Below are 15,967 nucleotides of genomic sequence, written 5' to 3'. Positions count from 1 at the left end.
AGATTTTATAATAAAATCTCGATTTTTTTATATTTGATAAAACAATTATTGCTAATACAGTGAGTGGAAAAAGTATTTAACATGTCACATTTTTTCTGGGAAAAATATTTCTATAGGACCTGTTAACATGAAATATGACACAAGTGATAGTGTAACTACGGAAATGTATTTAATACATTATAAAATTATATATATATATAAATATATAAAAGGTTTTTTTGGTGATGTCAACTTAAAAAAGCCTCTGATATGGAGAATGAAGCTACGTATTGCACAGGTGTGAGTTTTTCACAGACTTCAACAGAGTGTAAAAATCTTGATGGTTCTGTGGGTCTCATCTATCTAATCTGAGCTTTATATTGTATCCTCTATTGGACTCAAGTCAGGTGATTGACTGAACCATTCTACAGCTTGATTTTCTTTTTCTGAAAGCATTTGAGAGTTTTCTTGGCTTTGTTTTAGATCATCGTCTTGCTGAAATGTCCACCCAGGTTTCATCTTCATCGTTTTGGTAATGTAGATGCTGGACTGAAGCAGCTAATATTAATTTACAATGACAAAGGCAGAGGGTTGCTGAATAACTACAGAGAGATTTTAGCTGCTGTCTGGGCTTTCACTGCCTTTCTAAACCTCCCATTCTTCATGTTTTCAATACTTTGTCCTATGTCATTTCATTTTATTACACATAGCTTACTTTGTAAACTATTTATTATTGTTTTCTTTGCATATATGGATTTCTTTGGTTGTTCCCAACATCTGGTAAAAATATGTTTTCAAAGAAAAATGGTGACGTGTTGAACATTTATTTCCCACAATGTAAATGATTCAGTGAATGTGATGTCCATTAAAATTATATACAAACAACCTGAAGGTTTCAATCTCATTCATAATAAATATGCTACTTTTTAAAACTGTTTTTAGTAAATCAACTAAACCAACTCATCAACATTTTATTTATTAAAAGTAGATACTTTCTAATAATCACCTAAACCAGTTCATAAAATCTGTATTTTTCACACAGTATTTTGCATTCAGAAATCCAGATGAGGTTTTAAACTGTATAGAAATTTCTCAAATCTTTCCTAACACTGAATTCAAACCAAATGAGAATTTAAGTATTCATGCAGGTTGATTACTTACAACGTTGATGCAAACATGCAGATGCAGGAGAATTTGCAACAGGTAAATCAAATGATGCAAAATGCATGACACGTTTGTCCCAAGCACATGGTACTTTCATGCAAGAAAAAAAAAATCAACAAGCTGAAAAGTTGCATAAAGAGAAAAAACATTCCGTGAGTAATACAGAGCAAGTGACACATGTTCACTCTAAATTTAGGGTGAAACCAGCATAAGAGCTTGCTTCCAATCTTATTTCATGAACAGAAAAAAAAGCTAGCAAAACAGAAGCAGGCCCCTTTATAGCAAAGCAATGTGCTTGAGGTCAGGCAGAACTGAGGGAAAGATAAAACTAAATTAACTGAGGGCTCCCTGACCCCCTTTTGGATAGTTTTAAGGGGTTTACAAGAGCTGCAAATCCTCACAAGATGAATAAAAAGCTGGTGTCTGACCTCATCCTAAGCCAGAAGAGGTTTATTGATGACAAAAAAAGAGAGAAAGTGGATACAAATTATACTTTGACTTCCGAAGAGACATCTCCATCCCCTTTTAAGATGCATTTTAACATCAGCTACAATTTGCATCCCACTCTGCCGACCAATTATTGTGGCATGCAACGCGGAGAGGCAAACTCAAATTGTCAAGGAACAAAAAAATAACATACCAAATAAAAAAATAATAAATAAATATGTACACCTCAGACTTCAGGAAGAGTGGGTTAGTATTCCTCCTGATTTGCTCAAGGATTTAGGACAGTAGTTCTACTCACAGAGCGCCTCGTGCTGAAATAATTATGCCTAAGTGCTTTCTGAGTTACGCTGAGAATGAAAAATGGTGGTGGTGTCCGCAGTTAAATAATGTTAATGACTCAGACTAGAAAAAATGCAATGCACTTTGCAGCATGTGTCAAGAGCAAAGCACGATGTGGGCTTAAAACAACCAACTTCACACAATATAGAGGGTTTTGACAGGGGGTTGGCTGGGGGTGAAGATCAAGCTACGCTTTAAATATCATACACAGCGTGTGGCAGACACCTAACACCTGTTTGCAAGGAGTTGAGACACCTTCCTCCTCTCGCTGATGCGGATTCAACTATTTCCTGGTAGCTAACAGCTTCTCAAAATGGGAAGCCGCTGCACCAAACTGGAACAAACAACAGCAGAAAGCATCAGAAAGGAATATATTATGAATATTCAGCGAGGAGGAAAAACTGAATCCCTCATTTTCACCTTTCCTTCGTTCTCTACATTGCAGCTTTTTCTTAACTGCATAATTAATGAGCAAAAAAAGGAGTGTGAATTTGTTTGTGTTGCCAAATAAAAAGTGGTGGAAAGACTTTCTTTTTTGTATTGTTCTGTGAAAATAAAAGCAAAATAAAAATAAGCATTATGTGTGCTGTTGTATTTTGTTCTCTAATCAGGTGTCAAAATTGAGGATCATAAAATGTTTGAGCACCAAATCAGCATATTTCAATGATTTATGAACACTCTGAAAATTTACAGCTGCCATTATAAAAACTTGTTAAATTTGATATGGGTGAACAAATTACTTAGCGTTGAAAAAGTCAACAATAAATAAAAGCAACCAGCAATTCATTTTTTGTCAAAGTCTTTCTTTCTGTTACTTCCCAGAAGATTTTAAATAAATAAGTAATTAAATAACTAGATGTTGGGCGGTACGGTGGCTCAGTGGTTAGCACTGTCACCTCACAGCAAGAAGACTGCTGGTTTGAGTCCCAGCTGGGCCAGTTGGCGTTTCTGTGTGGAGTTTGCATGTTCTCCCCATGTTGGCATGGGTTTCCTTCAGGTGCTCCGGTTTACCCCACAGTCCAACTAAATGTACTTTAGGTAAATAGGGTAAACAAAATTGGCCATAGTTTGTGAATGTGAGTGTGTATTGGTGTTGTCCATTACAAGGTTGCGGCTGGAAGAGAATCCGCGGTGTAAAACATATGCTGGATAAATTGGCGGTTCATTCCGCTGTGGCGACCCCTGATTAATAAAGGACTAAGCCGAAAGAAAATGAATAAATGAATGAAATAGATATTTTCTGTTAACTTTGATCATATGGCTGTGTATGCTAGAGCAACTAGCAACTTAGTAACCAATAATCAACAACTAAAAACTAAAAGCTCATTTTTGGTCTAACAAAAAGTAAATTTTTTGTCACTTCGCCCTTAAAAATCCTCCAAATAAATCCTTTCTTCTCAGACATAAAAACACTCCTTTTAAGCAGACACAGGTAAATTCGCAGCATCACAACTCGCATTTGTTTCCCAGACGTCAACTGTTTCTGCTGTAATTTCCTTGACCTTTCTGTGCAATTTTTATTCAATCAAACGTGATGTGCTTTTAAAATTTGCTTCCATGAAGACAACTTGCCATAAAAAAGGAACAGAAGAAAAAAAATTAAGAAAAGGGGGTAACTGTGTGTTTGCCCGCTAAAGGGGTGTGTGTGTGTTTTTTTTTTCATCTCTCCTAAGGTACACAGGTCCCCTCAGGAAAAGATTAACTGGCCTAGAATCAGCTGTCAGAGTTTGATACATTCAGAAGTTATGCAGAGAGGAAACCAGACAAATTCATGCAATTGTGATCCACCGCACTCAAGTAAGGGGAACATTAGACACGGCTTGGCTGCAGGGAAGTATATGAAAGAGGTGGCAGAGGCTAATCGTGTAACCATAGCCTAAAGAGACAAACTTCAGTTCTGGAGCTCCATTATACTATGTTGCACTGCTTATTTCTATGGCTTCATGACGGAATCCAGGCCTCTGAATAACACCTCTGCCCCTCCATCTATCAGCACTGCTACAGCACAAGTGGAGAAGTTTAAAGGCAAAAACACAGTTTTAACTCTGTTTTTAAGTTTTCTTTAACATACAAAACAAACTGACACTTAAACTTGATTGTTCATCATATAATAAGTGTGGCTAAATTTTGGCCCGTTCATAACAATATATATTATACATGACCCATGTAGCCCATGGTATGTCAATGCCAAGCCATAAAATCATTAGACCCAGAAAATTAAGGAATGGTTATCTTATTTAATGAGTTATCTTATTTAACCCCAAATGTAGTCTCAAACATTTTAGTCTAAAACACAATTTAAATGTTTTTAATTAATTGTGAGTTTATCTTAACTTAATATTCTTACACATCAATATTTCTGTAGCAATGTTTGTTTTTATTCAAATGTATTAAATTATTTACTTAAATCTAAAAAAAAAATGGTGAAAAGTTTACATTCATCAAGGAATCATAAAAAAAGACATCTGTTTCCACCAAAAATATCTCTCTATGATGGATTTTTGAAAATTACGTTTTTATTGAGTTTAAAATACTGTCTGTATAGTTACTGTCTCTTAAAAGTCAACTCAAGTCATTTAAATGAGACTTTTTTTTAAAACAAATCTCAAGCTATTTTCTATTTACATCAACAGAAACATTTGCTCACCCACTTGTTATATTGGGAATCCTTAATAATAGGCTGACATGCATACAAGATCAAAAACCCTATTTCGTGTGTTTCATAATATCCACTTATTTATTACTTTTTTTGCTGAATTATTTTTCATACCTTTCTTTTGCATGACACTCATCTGCAGTGACTGCTCTGAAGACCCAGTGTGTTATGATTGATCTACTTCATGCAGCACATGTTGGAAAGGGAATGCCTATCACCATTATTATCAGGTGTTGAAAATTTTTTAAGACAACGTGGCTTCAATTTTGCTTTAGAAATTTGAGTGAGAGTCCAAATTCCTCAAAAAAATCCCTTAATAAAATAAAAATGCTTATAATTCTTTCTTTAATTACAACTGGCCTCTGAATCCCACATTCATGGGATTCATTTAGCTTGCTGTTAAGTACTGTAGAAGTCTTCAGACACAACACAAGGTTAGGGCTTCGGTGCTGTGGTACTGCTGTAAAAAGTAACTTTAACCATGCATTCTTCACAGTCTAATCAGCAGTAAAAAGAAAAATTATATTTACCATCTTAGTGTAGAACACGGCATCTTCCTGATATAATGCTAAACTGGTTCTAAGAATTTAAATAGTGACTTTCATGATACATAATAGGGACATTTAAGCACTGTTTTCAGTACTGATGACAGAATGAAAAATCTTGCATCAGCATATTGTAATTATTTCTGAACAATCAAAAGTTCAATTCAGTGTTGAAATTATCTTTTAAAAATACAATATTCTTATACTATGTTTTCTTATACTAAAGAAAAATATGTACTGTATGCAATATTTATTCACAAATTAAACTCAAATACTTACTAAAATATTCAGCCAATGTCATTATGCTATTAAAATATGCATTTTGAGTCACAAAACTTTAAACCTCATCAAATTTATGTAAAAAAAAATGTCATGTAATTTTTAATTAATTTAATCTAGAATTGAAAAGATTTGTATGCCTAATTTGATACTCATACTGTATTTTGTTAGAATAGTGTATTTCTCTTTCTCTCTCTTATCTTTTTGTTTTATCAGAAGAATTTGCATCTAATGCACTGCATCTCCTGCACTGAAAAATCCTTAAAGACCCGGCTCTGTGTGTAATACCCCAGCACTAACCCCAGCGGCTGCTTGTTTTCCATCTCGGCTGGGTAACTGCTGACCGTGCTCTCTTTGTAAATATCTTTGATATGTATTGTGCTCATGTTTAAGCAAATATCAGAGGATAGCAGTGTAGCTGTTTGGTGGCCATTAAGATGCAGCGAGTGGCGTTCGCTCTCAGACACTGTCTCTGCTCGCAAAGGTCAACTACCAACCCCCCAAACACACACACACACACACACGTGTGCGGGTAAATAAGGGCCCGTTTACAAATGTGATGGGGAAACAGTTCACCTTAAAAAGCCATTAGGAGCTGGGCTTTTGAACTTTACAGCCTTCTTTTTAATTTGCTACTGCTGGACCTTCGGTTTTCTGCTTCCTAGGAAACACAGACTCATGAAAATAAATGGGCCTGTAGTGATATTACAGTGATTCTTGCATGTTTTCAGGCAGTTTCACAGTTAATTTTTGTCTGAAAAAAATGTAATTGTGATTTGTGCACTTATCACATCAGTCTGATAAATTGACTGATGACAAGCACTGTAAAGTTAATCCTTTCATTTTATCATGTTCATGGGAAATTGACAATTACATTAATAAAGCTAAAAATTTTATTTTTTTCCAAGGCATTTTCCCAATATAAAGGGCAAATATTCCTAGTCATCTTTCATATAAAATTCTTCAATTCTATTAATTGTTACACTCATTACAAGAAGACACTTTAGGGTTTATACCAATCAAATAAAATTAAAAGCGGTCTCTATACAGCAGAGGAAACAGAAGCAGCTGAAGTGGTAACTCATATGCAGCACGAATACATTTACATTTCAAAATTATAATTGCTATGTTTTGAGTAAAATATATGTTTTATACATAATATGTAAACCACCCATAAGTGGATTTATTTATAAAATGAAGCAAATGCATGTCTATATAAATCACTGATTCACCTGATTTATTTAAAATGTTGAATCTTTCAGGGAACAATCCATAGCTATGTTTTCTGTGGGTTACACAACTTCACAGCTAAGTTAAAAACTAGGTAACTTGTCTTGCCAACTAAGCAAAATTCATTTTAACTCACCCGTTAAAAATTTATTTTTATAAAATTCATCCCAACAAAGTTAATAGGAGTGACTGTTACACATTACTCACATTTAAAAACATACGTTCCCAAAAACCTTTCAGTGAATTATTCAGAAAAGAGCCATTTTGTATTTATTTGAAGAACACTACAATAACCTAAACAACTTTTTTCACTGTAAAAAACATTTCATGAAACAGAAAGGCTCTTTAAAGGTTTTTCATGGAGCAAATAACGTTGGAGCTCTTTTGTCAAGTAGAGTTTAAACAGAGAACGCTGAACTAGGTGAGCAACAGGCAAGTTTAGAACATTGGAAAAATCATGTATAGTTGAAATCAGAATTATTAGCCCCTCTAAATTATTAGCCCCCCTGATCATTTTTTTCTCCAATTTCTGTTTAACAGAGACTTTTTCAACACCTTTCTAAACATAATAGTTTTAATAACTAATTTCTAATAACTGATTTATTTTATCTTTACCGTGATGACAGTAAATAATGTTTGATTAGATATTTATAAGACACTTCTATACAGCTTAATGTGACATTTGAAGGCTTAACGAGGTTAATTAGACAGGATAGGGTAATTAGGCAAGTCATTGTGTAACCATGGTGTGTTCTGTAGACTATCAAAAAAATATATCTAAAAAGGGACTAATAATATTGACCTTAAAATGTTTATTAAAAAAATTAAATAACTGCTTTTTATTCTAGCCAAAATAAAACAATTAAGACTTTCTCCAGAAGAAAAAATATTATCAGACATACTGTAAAAATTTCCTTGCTCTATTAAACATAATTTAGGAAATATTAAAAAAAGCCAAAAAAAAAATCAATGGGGGGCTGATAATTCTGACTTCAACTGTAAGTGTTTTGAGGTTAAATCAGCATAATGCAAGAATCCGTTGTTCATTTACTGATAATATCCCTGGTAATTATAACCTGCATTTACATTCATTTTACCTAAAACCTGCAGCAAAGGTGCATAAAGATACGCTTCAGTAATTTCAGCATCAGATAAATAGTGCTAAACTTCTAAATGTCTTTCTTCTTCCATCACAGATGTGTATATACCTGTATGTACCTGACATGACATGAACCGATCGAATGGAAGACTGGAGATGTGACTCACCCATCCTTCCAGCAGTGGTCAGTGCGAAGGTTCACTCTCTAGCTGGAAGCACTGCTTGTCTCCTTGGGCTTGACAGGAATCTGCACTGTCAACACGGATCAGACCAGCAGCCTAACCCACAGTGGCAGCGTCTGACCTCGGCACCAGCACACCGCAGCTCCAGCTTCAGGCACGGCCTGACCAACAGCAGCCCTGGATGGACTCGGCTGCTGCAGGATTGTTCTGGGGTGAGTAAAATGAAAGTTCACTGTTGTGTTTTTGTGACCCAGGTGTTTTGGGCCAGGTTTTGTTTGAATTTCAAGGTCTAAGGGGTTGTACACACAGGACACATGTTTTTGTGTTCAAAAATAGACAGATGGAGAGAAATGGAACAGGATGCAGTGGAGGTTTTTTAAGGTTTTACTGTTCATAACTTAACAAAATGACATGATAATCTATTTGAATGACTGTATTAATAACAATTAACTAATAATAATTTATACAGTAAATTAATCAAGTACTAAATTAAAAATAATAAAAAAAATGTATATTAAGTTTCCCAGAGATGGGTTGCGGCTGGAAGGACATCCGCTGCGTAAAAACTTGCGGGATAAGTTGGCCGTTCATTCCGCTGTGGCGACCCCGGATAAAGTGACTAAGCCGACAAGAAAATGAATGAATGTATTGTAAGACGTATGAAGAAATCCTAAATCCTCTAAAATCCGCCTCCTCACATACCAATGAAATACATTTACGCTTATATTTACATATTTAATAAATAGCTTGTATATTAACATGACATCAATAACATTATCTCCTTAAAATAGAATACTAAAAAGTTACCATGTATTTCCATGGTAGTTGTTATGTGAGGCCAGCAACAGTCAAAACAGGGCCAAACAGATGTATACAGGGAATCCAGAGTTATGGTCAAAAAACAGGCGAATGGTCAGTCCCGGCGGCAAACAACATAAACAATAAACAAACAAAGCAAAGATCGGTACTTGGCAAAACAAGGTAAGAGAACGCATCATGATGTTCACAATACAGTTAAACAGACGGAATGCTGTTTATAAAATTCATGTAATCAGTTCATGAGCGGCTCCCAGCCATGTGTGTGTGAAATCAACAGAATCCGGAACAGTTGTGTGTGAGCATTATATTGACTAGATCTGTAGTCCATATAATGGCAAATTTGTAGTCCTTTAGCAGGATAAGATCACTGGTGATTGTGACTTTCTTATACAACTTCTGTCATTCGTAGATTCTAATTTGTGTGTGACTTGCCTGTTTTATGGTCCATTAAACAGGTAAACAACTAGAAATACACATAATTTTGTAATTATCTCACATTTTTGTAGCAATGCACTGTTCAATACACTTTTAATTGTGTTTTTGTTTTTTTTTCATATTTTGGAAGGAGCAAATTTGGCTAATATAACCCAACAAGTTTTGGCTAACTGGCTTTATTTTCATTCAAATTGAGTTTACAACAACCTACAACATATTACAGCTTAATTATGTAATCAATTGACTTACTTTTGAAGTTCTTTAAAAAAAAGATTTTCGAACTAAAGCAATTTATCAAAATAGTCTTCTTAATAGGGCTGGTATGTAAATCACTTGGGTGACTGACATCGCATCTTTATACTTTGCTTTGCAAAAATACTCAGCAAAATGATTAAGAATTGACCAGAAGCAAACATGTCCACATGGTGGAAAACATGTTGGCGTCTCCCACTGCTAAACAACCATCAGCTGAACTCTCTAAATAACCACCACTGACAAACCCTTGCTCAAAGTTTTTTGAAAGCGCCACAGTGCTCTGGTGCTCTGTGTTTTTCTGAGGTAATTACTCTGCCAAAATGTCTATAATGAATTCAAAAAGTGAAGCTGCTGCTTGATTCTTGTAGCATGACATGTGAAGTGCTTGCAGCATTCTGAAAAGGAGATGTTTACTACTGCCTGTGCTGTAGGCTTGTCTCGAAAAACCTAGTGTATTGCTCTGTATTGCTCTCAACTTCAATCTGCTTAGATTTAAAAGGCCGTCTACAAAGGTCACAAGTTTTTGGTGTCAATGGTTACAAACTCTCTGTTATTGCGCTTGTCCTGTCTCAGTGAAATACACATTTTAAACACTTTTAAGTAGACCTAAATTAAATACATATTTTTATCTTTTAATTAATAAAACTCATTTTAGCCTGTTTTGCAGAATTGTGAACACATTTTTGATGTGTCTCCCACCACCTCACCTGTCTCTGTTGTTCTCCTGGGCTTCCTCTATCAGTGGACGCATCCCGCTGGAGTCTGCAGAAGCTGTTAAGACTGCGGTGGCACAGTAGCTTCATGGGCCCCACAGGGACTCTCCACCTGCAACAATGGACAGGTTATGAGAGTAAACAAATATGGCTTTTCTCTATTTCAAATGCAGAAAGCTCTGGCTGGGGGAGATCAAGCTAACTGAGAGGGAGGAATACTAACACCCTGTTCAATATCAGAGGAATAAAGTCTTATCTGTGAACAAGAATGAATAAATCCCAGGTTTAGGACTAGGGATCTGGGAGAGAACCCTTTGGAAGAGCAGTCATCGTCAGTTGAGTTGGAAAAAAACAGGCTAAAAACAAAATCCTGTCTTTTACAAACCTTTAGTAGGTCCCAGTTCTGTATCTGAGGATGTGACTACATTACATTATGACAATGGCATGTTGTCATATCAAGTAAATTATTCTATTGTCTTATTTTTGTTTTCTTTTTTGCAGGTTGATAATGAATAAACAGCTCATGAATTAATATTTTCTCCTGTATTACAGTAAAATTACTTTTAAAATACATAAAGTCTTGTTTGCAGATTGTAAAAAACCTTTTTTGATACTGAATGAAAAAAAAAGCTCTAAAAAGGATTTTCATTTAAAATCTGGATGAAATGCCATCAGCAGCTAACAAAAAAAGGTGTGTTTATTTAAACCTCAATAAACTATAAATATTTGTACAGTGGTACAGTTCACCTTTCGCGGTCTCACACTTTTGCAGATTTTTTTTATGTAATTTGACTTGTTTTTTTTACGGTGCTTTGTGTTCTGCATCCTGATTAGCGCATTGCCTTTTTGCATCTTGATTGGCTGTAGACCATTATCAATTAATCTCCTCCATGCTGTGTTTCCTGTACAATACAGAATGCATTCAACTTGCCAAATTTACATACATCTTTGATCAATAGCAGAGCTGTACTGTATATTTGCAAGTTTTCTCCCCAACAAAATACCATAATGTCGACGAAAAGTTTTGCACTGGCAAAGGCACCTGCGGTAGCACTCAAAAGGCAGGGGAAGATGCAAACCAAAAGTTGGACTTTTGGACATGCTAAAGTTAGAAGTTATGCGGCTGTAGGGCACCTTTAGAGAATAAATAAACATTCAGTTCATTACATAAAAATGATGAAAATGATGAAAAATGATAAAAATTAAGTTGCCACTCTCCGCGACAAGAATGGATTCTGATTTAGGTCAGTGACTGCAGGAGAAAATGTTTATGCCTGTCTGAGAAAAGTGTATAAAGTTTGTAGTGAGGGGTTTTGCAGCTTTAAAACATCTATAATAATTGTAAAAAATAAAGCTGACTACTTTGCAGATTTCATCTACTGTGGGTTATTTTTAGAATGTAACCCTCGCGATACAGCTACAACTGTACTTGGCAGCAATATGCTGCAAAAGTGAACTGAATTCAACCCTTGCCCGTTGATTGAGAATTAGGAGTAGGGCTGCACAATATATCATTTCAGCATTGATGTCGCAATGTGTGCATCTGCAATAGTCACATCGCAAAATATGCAATTCGGGATTATAGTTGACTATATAGGCGATTATAATCTATGTGGGGTTTAATCATAATAGAGTTAATCTTTATTATCTGGCATGCATTTTTAAAGTGATAGTTCACCCAAATTTGTTTCATTTCACCCTTCACTTGTTTCAAAAGTCTGAGTTTCTTTTTTATGTTGAAAAAAATATATAGATATTTTAATAACTGAAACATTTGAAACGACTGAAAGGTGAGTAAAGTTTCCTTTTTGGGTGACCTATCCCCTTAAAGCATGTTACTGTGTAAACTTTTTAACATTTTAGAGTTTTAGGGTGCTTTCACACCTGTGAATCGATTCAGTTTTTCCGAAACAGAGATTAAAATTGTTACATTGTTGCTCTTTGTTCTTGGAGCGGTTCGCTTTCACACTGCAAAGTTTCTAATCGGACCAAAAGAGCTAAAACAAGTCACGTGCGAGTAAACTCTCCTTACATTGGTCAGAGTGTCAGGGTTTATTTTGCAGCGTCCCGCTCAGCTGTCAGGAGAGGTGGTGGTTTGGTGGTGATTGACAGGGTGCGCGCGCGTGACGTGTCTGAGGAGAGACGCGGTGGGGAGGGGTGAGAAGGGTGTGCGACAATGCCTATTTGAGGACTGGGAGAGAGACGCGAGATTACCCGGAGATCATCACTCGTTTGCGGCCATCCGGAGACTCGCGAAACTTCCCGCCCTACTCATAATTCTCTCTTCATATAGCCGTAAGCCATATGCATATCCATAAAACACTGTGATATAACCGCGCTCGGATCGGATCGCTTTCTCACTGCAATCCAACCGCTCCAGGGTTCGTTTCAATCGAGCCGAGACCACCTCATTCAAGCGATCTCGGAGCGATTACTTTGGCGCGGAACAGAGCGCGATTGCCCTGTTCACATATGCCAATCGAACCGCGCTAACTGGGCAAACGAGATACGTTCCGAAACAAAAGTGTAGGTGTGAAAGCACCCTAAAACATACGGCCACAAGATATTGTTTGTCACTTTAATAAAGATCACATTATACAAAATAAAGAATATGCATCATTGATTATTCAATTAAGGTACTTGAATTTGGTTAGAATCTCCAATACAGCAGATTAGTGATAAAAACTTTTATTTTTACTATATTGTTCTTATCTATTCCTGTAATTCATTTGTGGTATATTATTTGAGACCCACTCCACTACAAAATTACCCCAATCAATCTAAAATGTAGACCTCTTTCCAAATAAAGCTGTTTAAGTCATTTGGTGAAATTGTATTCACATCGCAATAAATATCGCAGAAATACAAAATATTGCAATGTCAGATTTTTCCAGTACCGTCTGAGCCTAGTAAGTAGCAATTTTTGTTTCCTATAATTTTTTTTAATTATTATTCATTTTGCTGCTCTAACAGGGGAAGTACAGAAACGGAGGGCACAATCAAACCCGACCAATAAGAGTACCACCAGCCAGATACCAAAACTGATGCTTTTTTTTTACTCGCATTTGGCACTTGGCAAGTGCTAATTTTGGTTTAATTTTAAGTCCATACAGTTTTACTTAATCTTACCAGTTTTAAGAAAACATAATACAAAAATATCAACATAAATAAATAAATAAATAAAATACAGTATTCTGTGTAGGAAATGAAGGGGCCTTCCTCTGCATACCCTATTTTCTCTGTGTCAGGACAACCTTGCTTCTGAGAATTATTAATGGCTCCCTTGTAAGCTGTCATCTTTTTTTTCCCCCTCATCTTGCATGTTTCTCCGGTCCCTCTGAAGCAGCACCACCACCAAACAGGCCACAGATCAGTTCTATCAAACTCTGAGGGAGAAACCAAACAGTCCCTAAGGGTGAAAGGAGTGACCCAACACAGCACCCAAAAAAGTGGAGCCCTGTTTAAAGCACGCCATATTATTTAGATTGCGTGTGTGCTGTTGTTTTTGCGAGGAAGCTCAGACGAAGGGGTGCGGGGACAAATCGCAGCATTGGGAGAGACATGTGGCCTTCGTTTAAACTGAGTCATAAATCAGAGCACTGACATCGAGAACGAGAGAGAGAAAGGAAGAGAAAGAGAGAGACTCAAAACTTAAAATTGCCTTGGCTCATTTTCTGTGTTTTCCTCATTTTTTTTCCTCTGCTTCACCTTCCTCTCCTCATCCTGGTACTTTGTTTACACACCTTTTAAAATGCAATATCTCAGACGCATTAGCCTTCTTCCCTCTTTTGCAGACGCTCTTCTCTGGGTTAAAAGTTAATAACTATAAGCTCTTTTCCTCACGTACCTCCATCACTCTCTCTCTCTCCGTCTTTGCAGTCTCTCCCCCCACAACCCTAAGTAAAGTACACAGTGCTTCCCTTGGGCTCACAACCAAATGCCACGGCCACGTTAACCCCCATCCGAATTCACACCACTGCCCCTCACTTTCATTTGGCCCTGCATACATTATGGCCTCACGTGTCCTCTGAGCGTCTCGATCCGCCCAGCACCCCGCCATCAAGCACAGTTCACCGCCCGTAGAAGACGGAAGGTCACTGTGAGGAAAAGCAAGGGCAAAGCGGCCTTTTGCAAGAACAACAAAATAACAGCATCTCAACATGTTTGCTGTATATTAAAGGAAACAAGTTGTGTTAGTTAAAAGAGACAATTCTTGCTAATTTGGGGAACAACCGCTACTTCTTTCATTGTTTACATTGCAGTTAATAGTCTGTCTTCATTTACATCACAGGTGTCAAACTCAGTTCCAAAAGGGCCGCAGCTCTGCACAGTTTAGTTCCAACCCTAATTAAACACACCTGATCGAACTAATTGAGTCCTTCAGGCTTGTTTGAAACCTACAGGTAAGTGTGTTGGAGCAGGGTTGGAACTAAACTGTGCAGGGCTTCGGCCCTCAAGGAATTGAGTTTTACACCCCTGATTTAAATGATTTCAAACCATTAAAAAATTATTGTTAAAGTGTGTTTTTTTTTTCATTGCCATTTAGAATCTGTCCTGTTTATTCTTGGTTTAATGAGATGTTTTTTTCTATACAGTTCCATTTTGTTATTTTAAAAATTGTGCAATCTTGTTTATTAATTTAGCATTTTTTGTGATTTAACAGCATGTTTGTTATTACTCATTACTTATAGCATTGTTGTGACGTATGGGTGAGTAAATTGATGTTTTTACTACTTATCAAGCTTGTTCTTTTACAGGGTTTCTGCTGATTTCATGAAGTCAATTTTAAGATTTTTAAGACCTTTTTAAGACAATGAAGAACGAAATTCCAGATTTGTATAGGGCTAAACGCTAAAGATTTTTTAATGGCCCATAAGGAAAAAGTTCTATTAAAAAACTAATTCCATTTAATTATTTCTTAACAACTTATTTTAAATAATGTGTCAAAACAAGCAGACCCTAGTTATATACATTTATTTTTGCATTGTAACTATTAAACATAATTAACAACGTAAAATAAAACTCTTTATGCACAACAGTAGGGGTGTCAAAATTAATTGTTTCTTTGGTGCACCACGATGCAGAAGCGGACAATTCGGTATCGGTTCAGTAATAATCATAACCGGTTATCATGTACTGATGTTATTTATCTCATTTGCGATGTCTCCGTAGCTTACTATGGAGAGGGAGGCGAGCGTGAGTATGTACAACGCTCCAACTACTTAAAAACGCAAAAACTGACACGAGCGCGTGTCTGCAGAGTTTTCTTCACTGTGTCTTTCATGGATTAGCTGTGATCGCCGCTGCCGTTTATCAGTGTCATTCATCTGTGAAGAGCGCCAGCGAGTAACAGCCAATCGCAGCCCTCTCTGTTGAGCGCATGACCAATCAAAGGGGTGTAAGAAAGAACTTGGTGAACAGGACTCAGAAAACGAGCAGGATTTTTATATTCATTTGTTTATTTCCTATAAATGCTTGTGTTGTACAGTTTATATATCTCACTGTTTGTATTAAAAGAATTGTATTACAAATAGTATATAAAAATAAATATATTTGTACATTTTAATACAAGAATTGCTGTTCTGTGAAGAAAACATAAAATACTGTATGGAAAGCATCGTCAATGTACCGTGGCGCACCGAGATATCGAATTGCACCGAATCGATGGCATGATAATAGTAACCGAACCAAACGAACCTTGAGATCATTGTAGGTTCACACCTCTACATAACACTTTCCTAAAGTTTTATTCAAATGTATTTGTTGGTGATTGGATGTGTGTTGGATTGATTGGATAGCTTTACATAAACAAAAGAAAATTAAGA

At 36.2% G+C, this 15,967-nt stretch overlaps 1 protein-coding gene and 1 long non-coding RNA gene across 49 annotated transcripts in view; one reads left to right on the top strand and one right to left on the bottom strand.

Moving 5' to 3' along the window:
* Positions 1 to 15,967, top strand: part of LOC147840339 (uncharacterized) — a 328,044-nt gene that overhangs the window by 204,535 nt on the left and 107,542 nt on the right. The gene's annotated exons all lie outside the window — the stretch shown is intronic.
* LOC147840340 (uncharacterized) overlaps positions 1 to 15,967 on the bottom strand; it is a 357,076-nt gene that overhangs the window by 309,938 nt on the left and 31,171 nt on the right. For 22 of the 48 annotated variants that reach the window (XR_015511616.1, XR_015511619.1, XR_015511618.1 and 19 more), the window contains exons 3-4: positions 10,137 to 10,254; positions 7,906 to 8,127 (exon numbers count right to left, since the gene is read on the bottom strand). Coding sequence is in view for 24 of the 48 variants with exons in the window: in XM_087287350.1 (XP_087143476.1) it covers positions 8,004 to 8,114; positions 10,137 to 10,254; positions 13,372 to 13,457 (315 nt within the window). In the remaining 24 variants the exon portion in view is untranslated. Of the gene's footprint in view, positions 1 to 7,905; positions 8,128 to 10,136; positions 10,255 to 13,371; positions 13,529 to 15,967 lie in introns of all 48 variants that reach the window. The other 26 variants (XM_087287363.1, XM_087287361.1, XM_087287357.1 and 23 more) reach the window with 3 other exon arrangements.

The sequence above is a fragment of the Danio rerio genome, chromosome 16, assembly GCF_052040795.2.
Source record: "Danio rerio strain M-AB ecotype USA chromosome 16, GRCz13ab, whole genome shotgun sequence".
NCBI lineage: Eukaryota > Metazoa > Chordata > Actinopteri > Cypriniformes > Danionidae > Danio > Danio rerio.
This window is presented reverse-complemented; position numbering and strand designations above follow the sequence as displayed.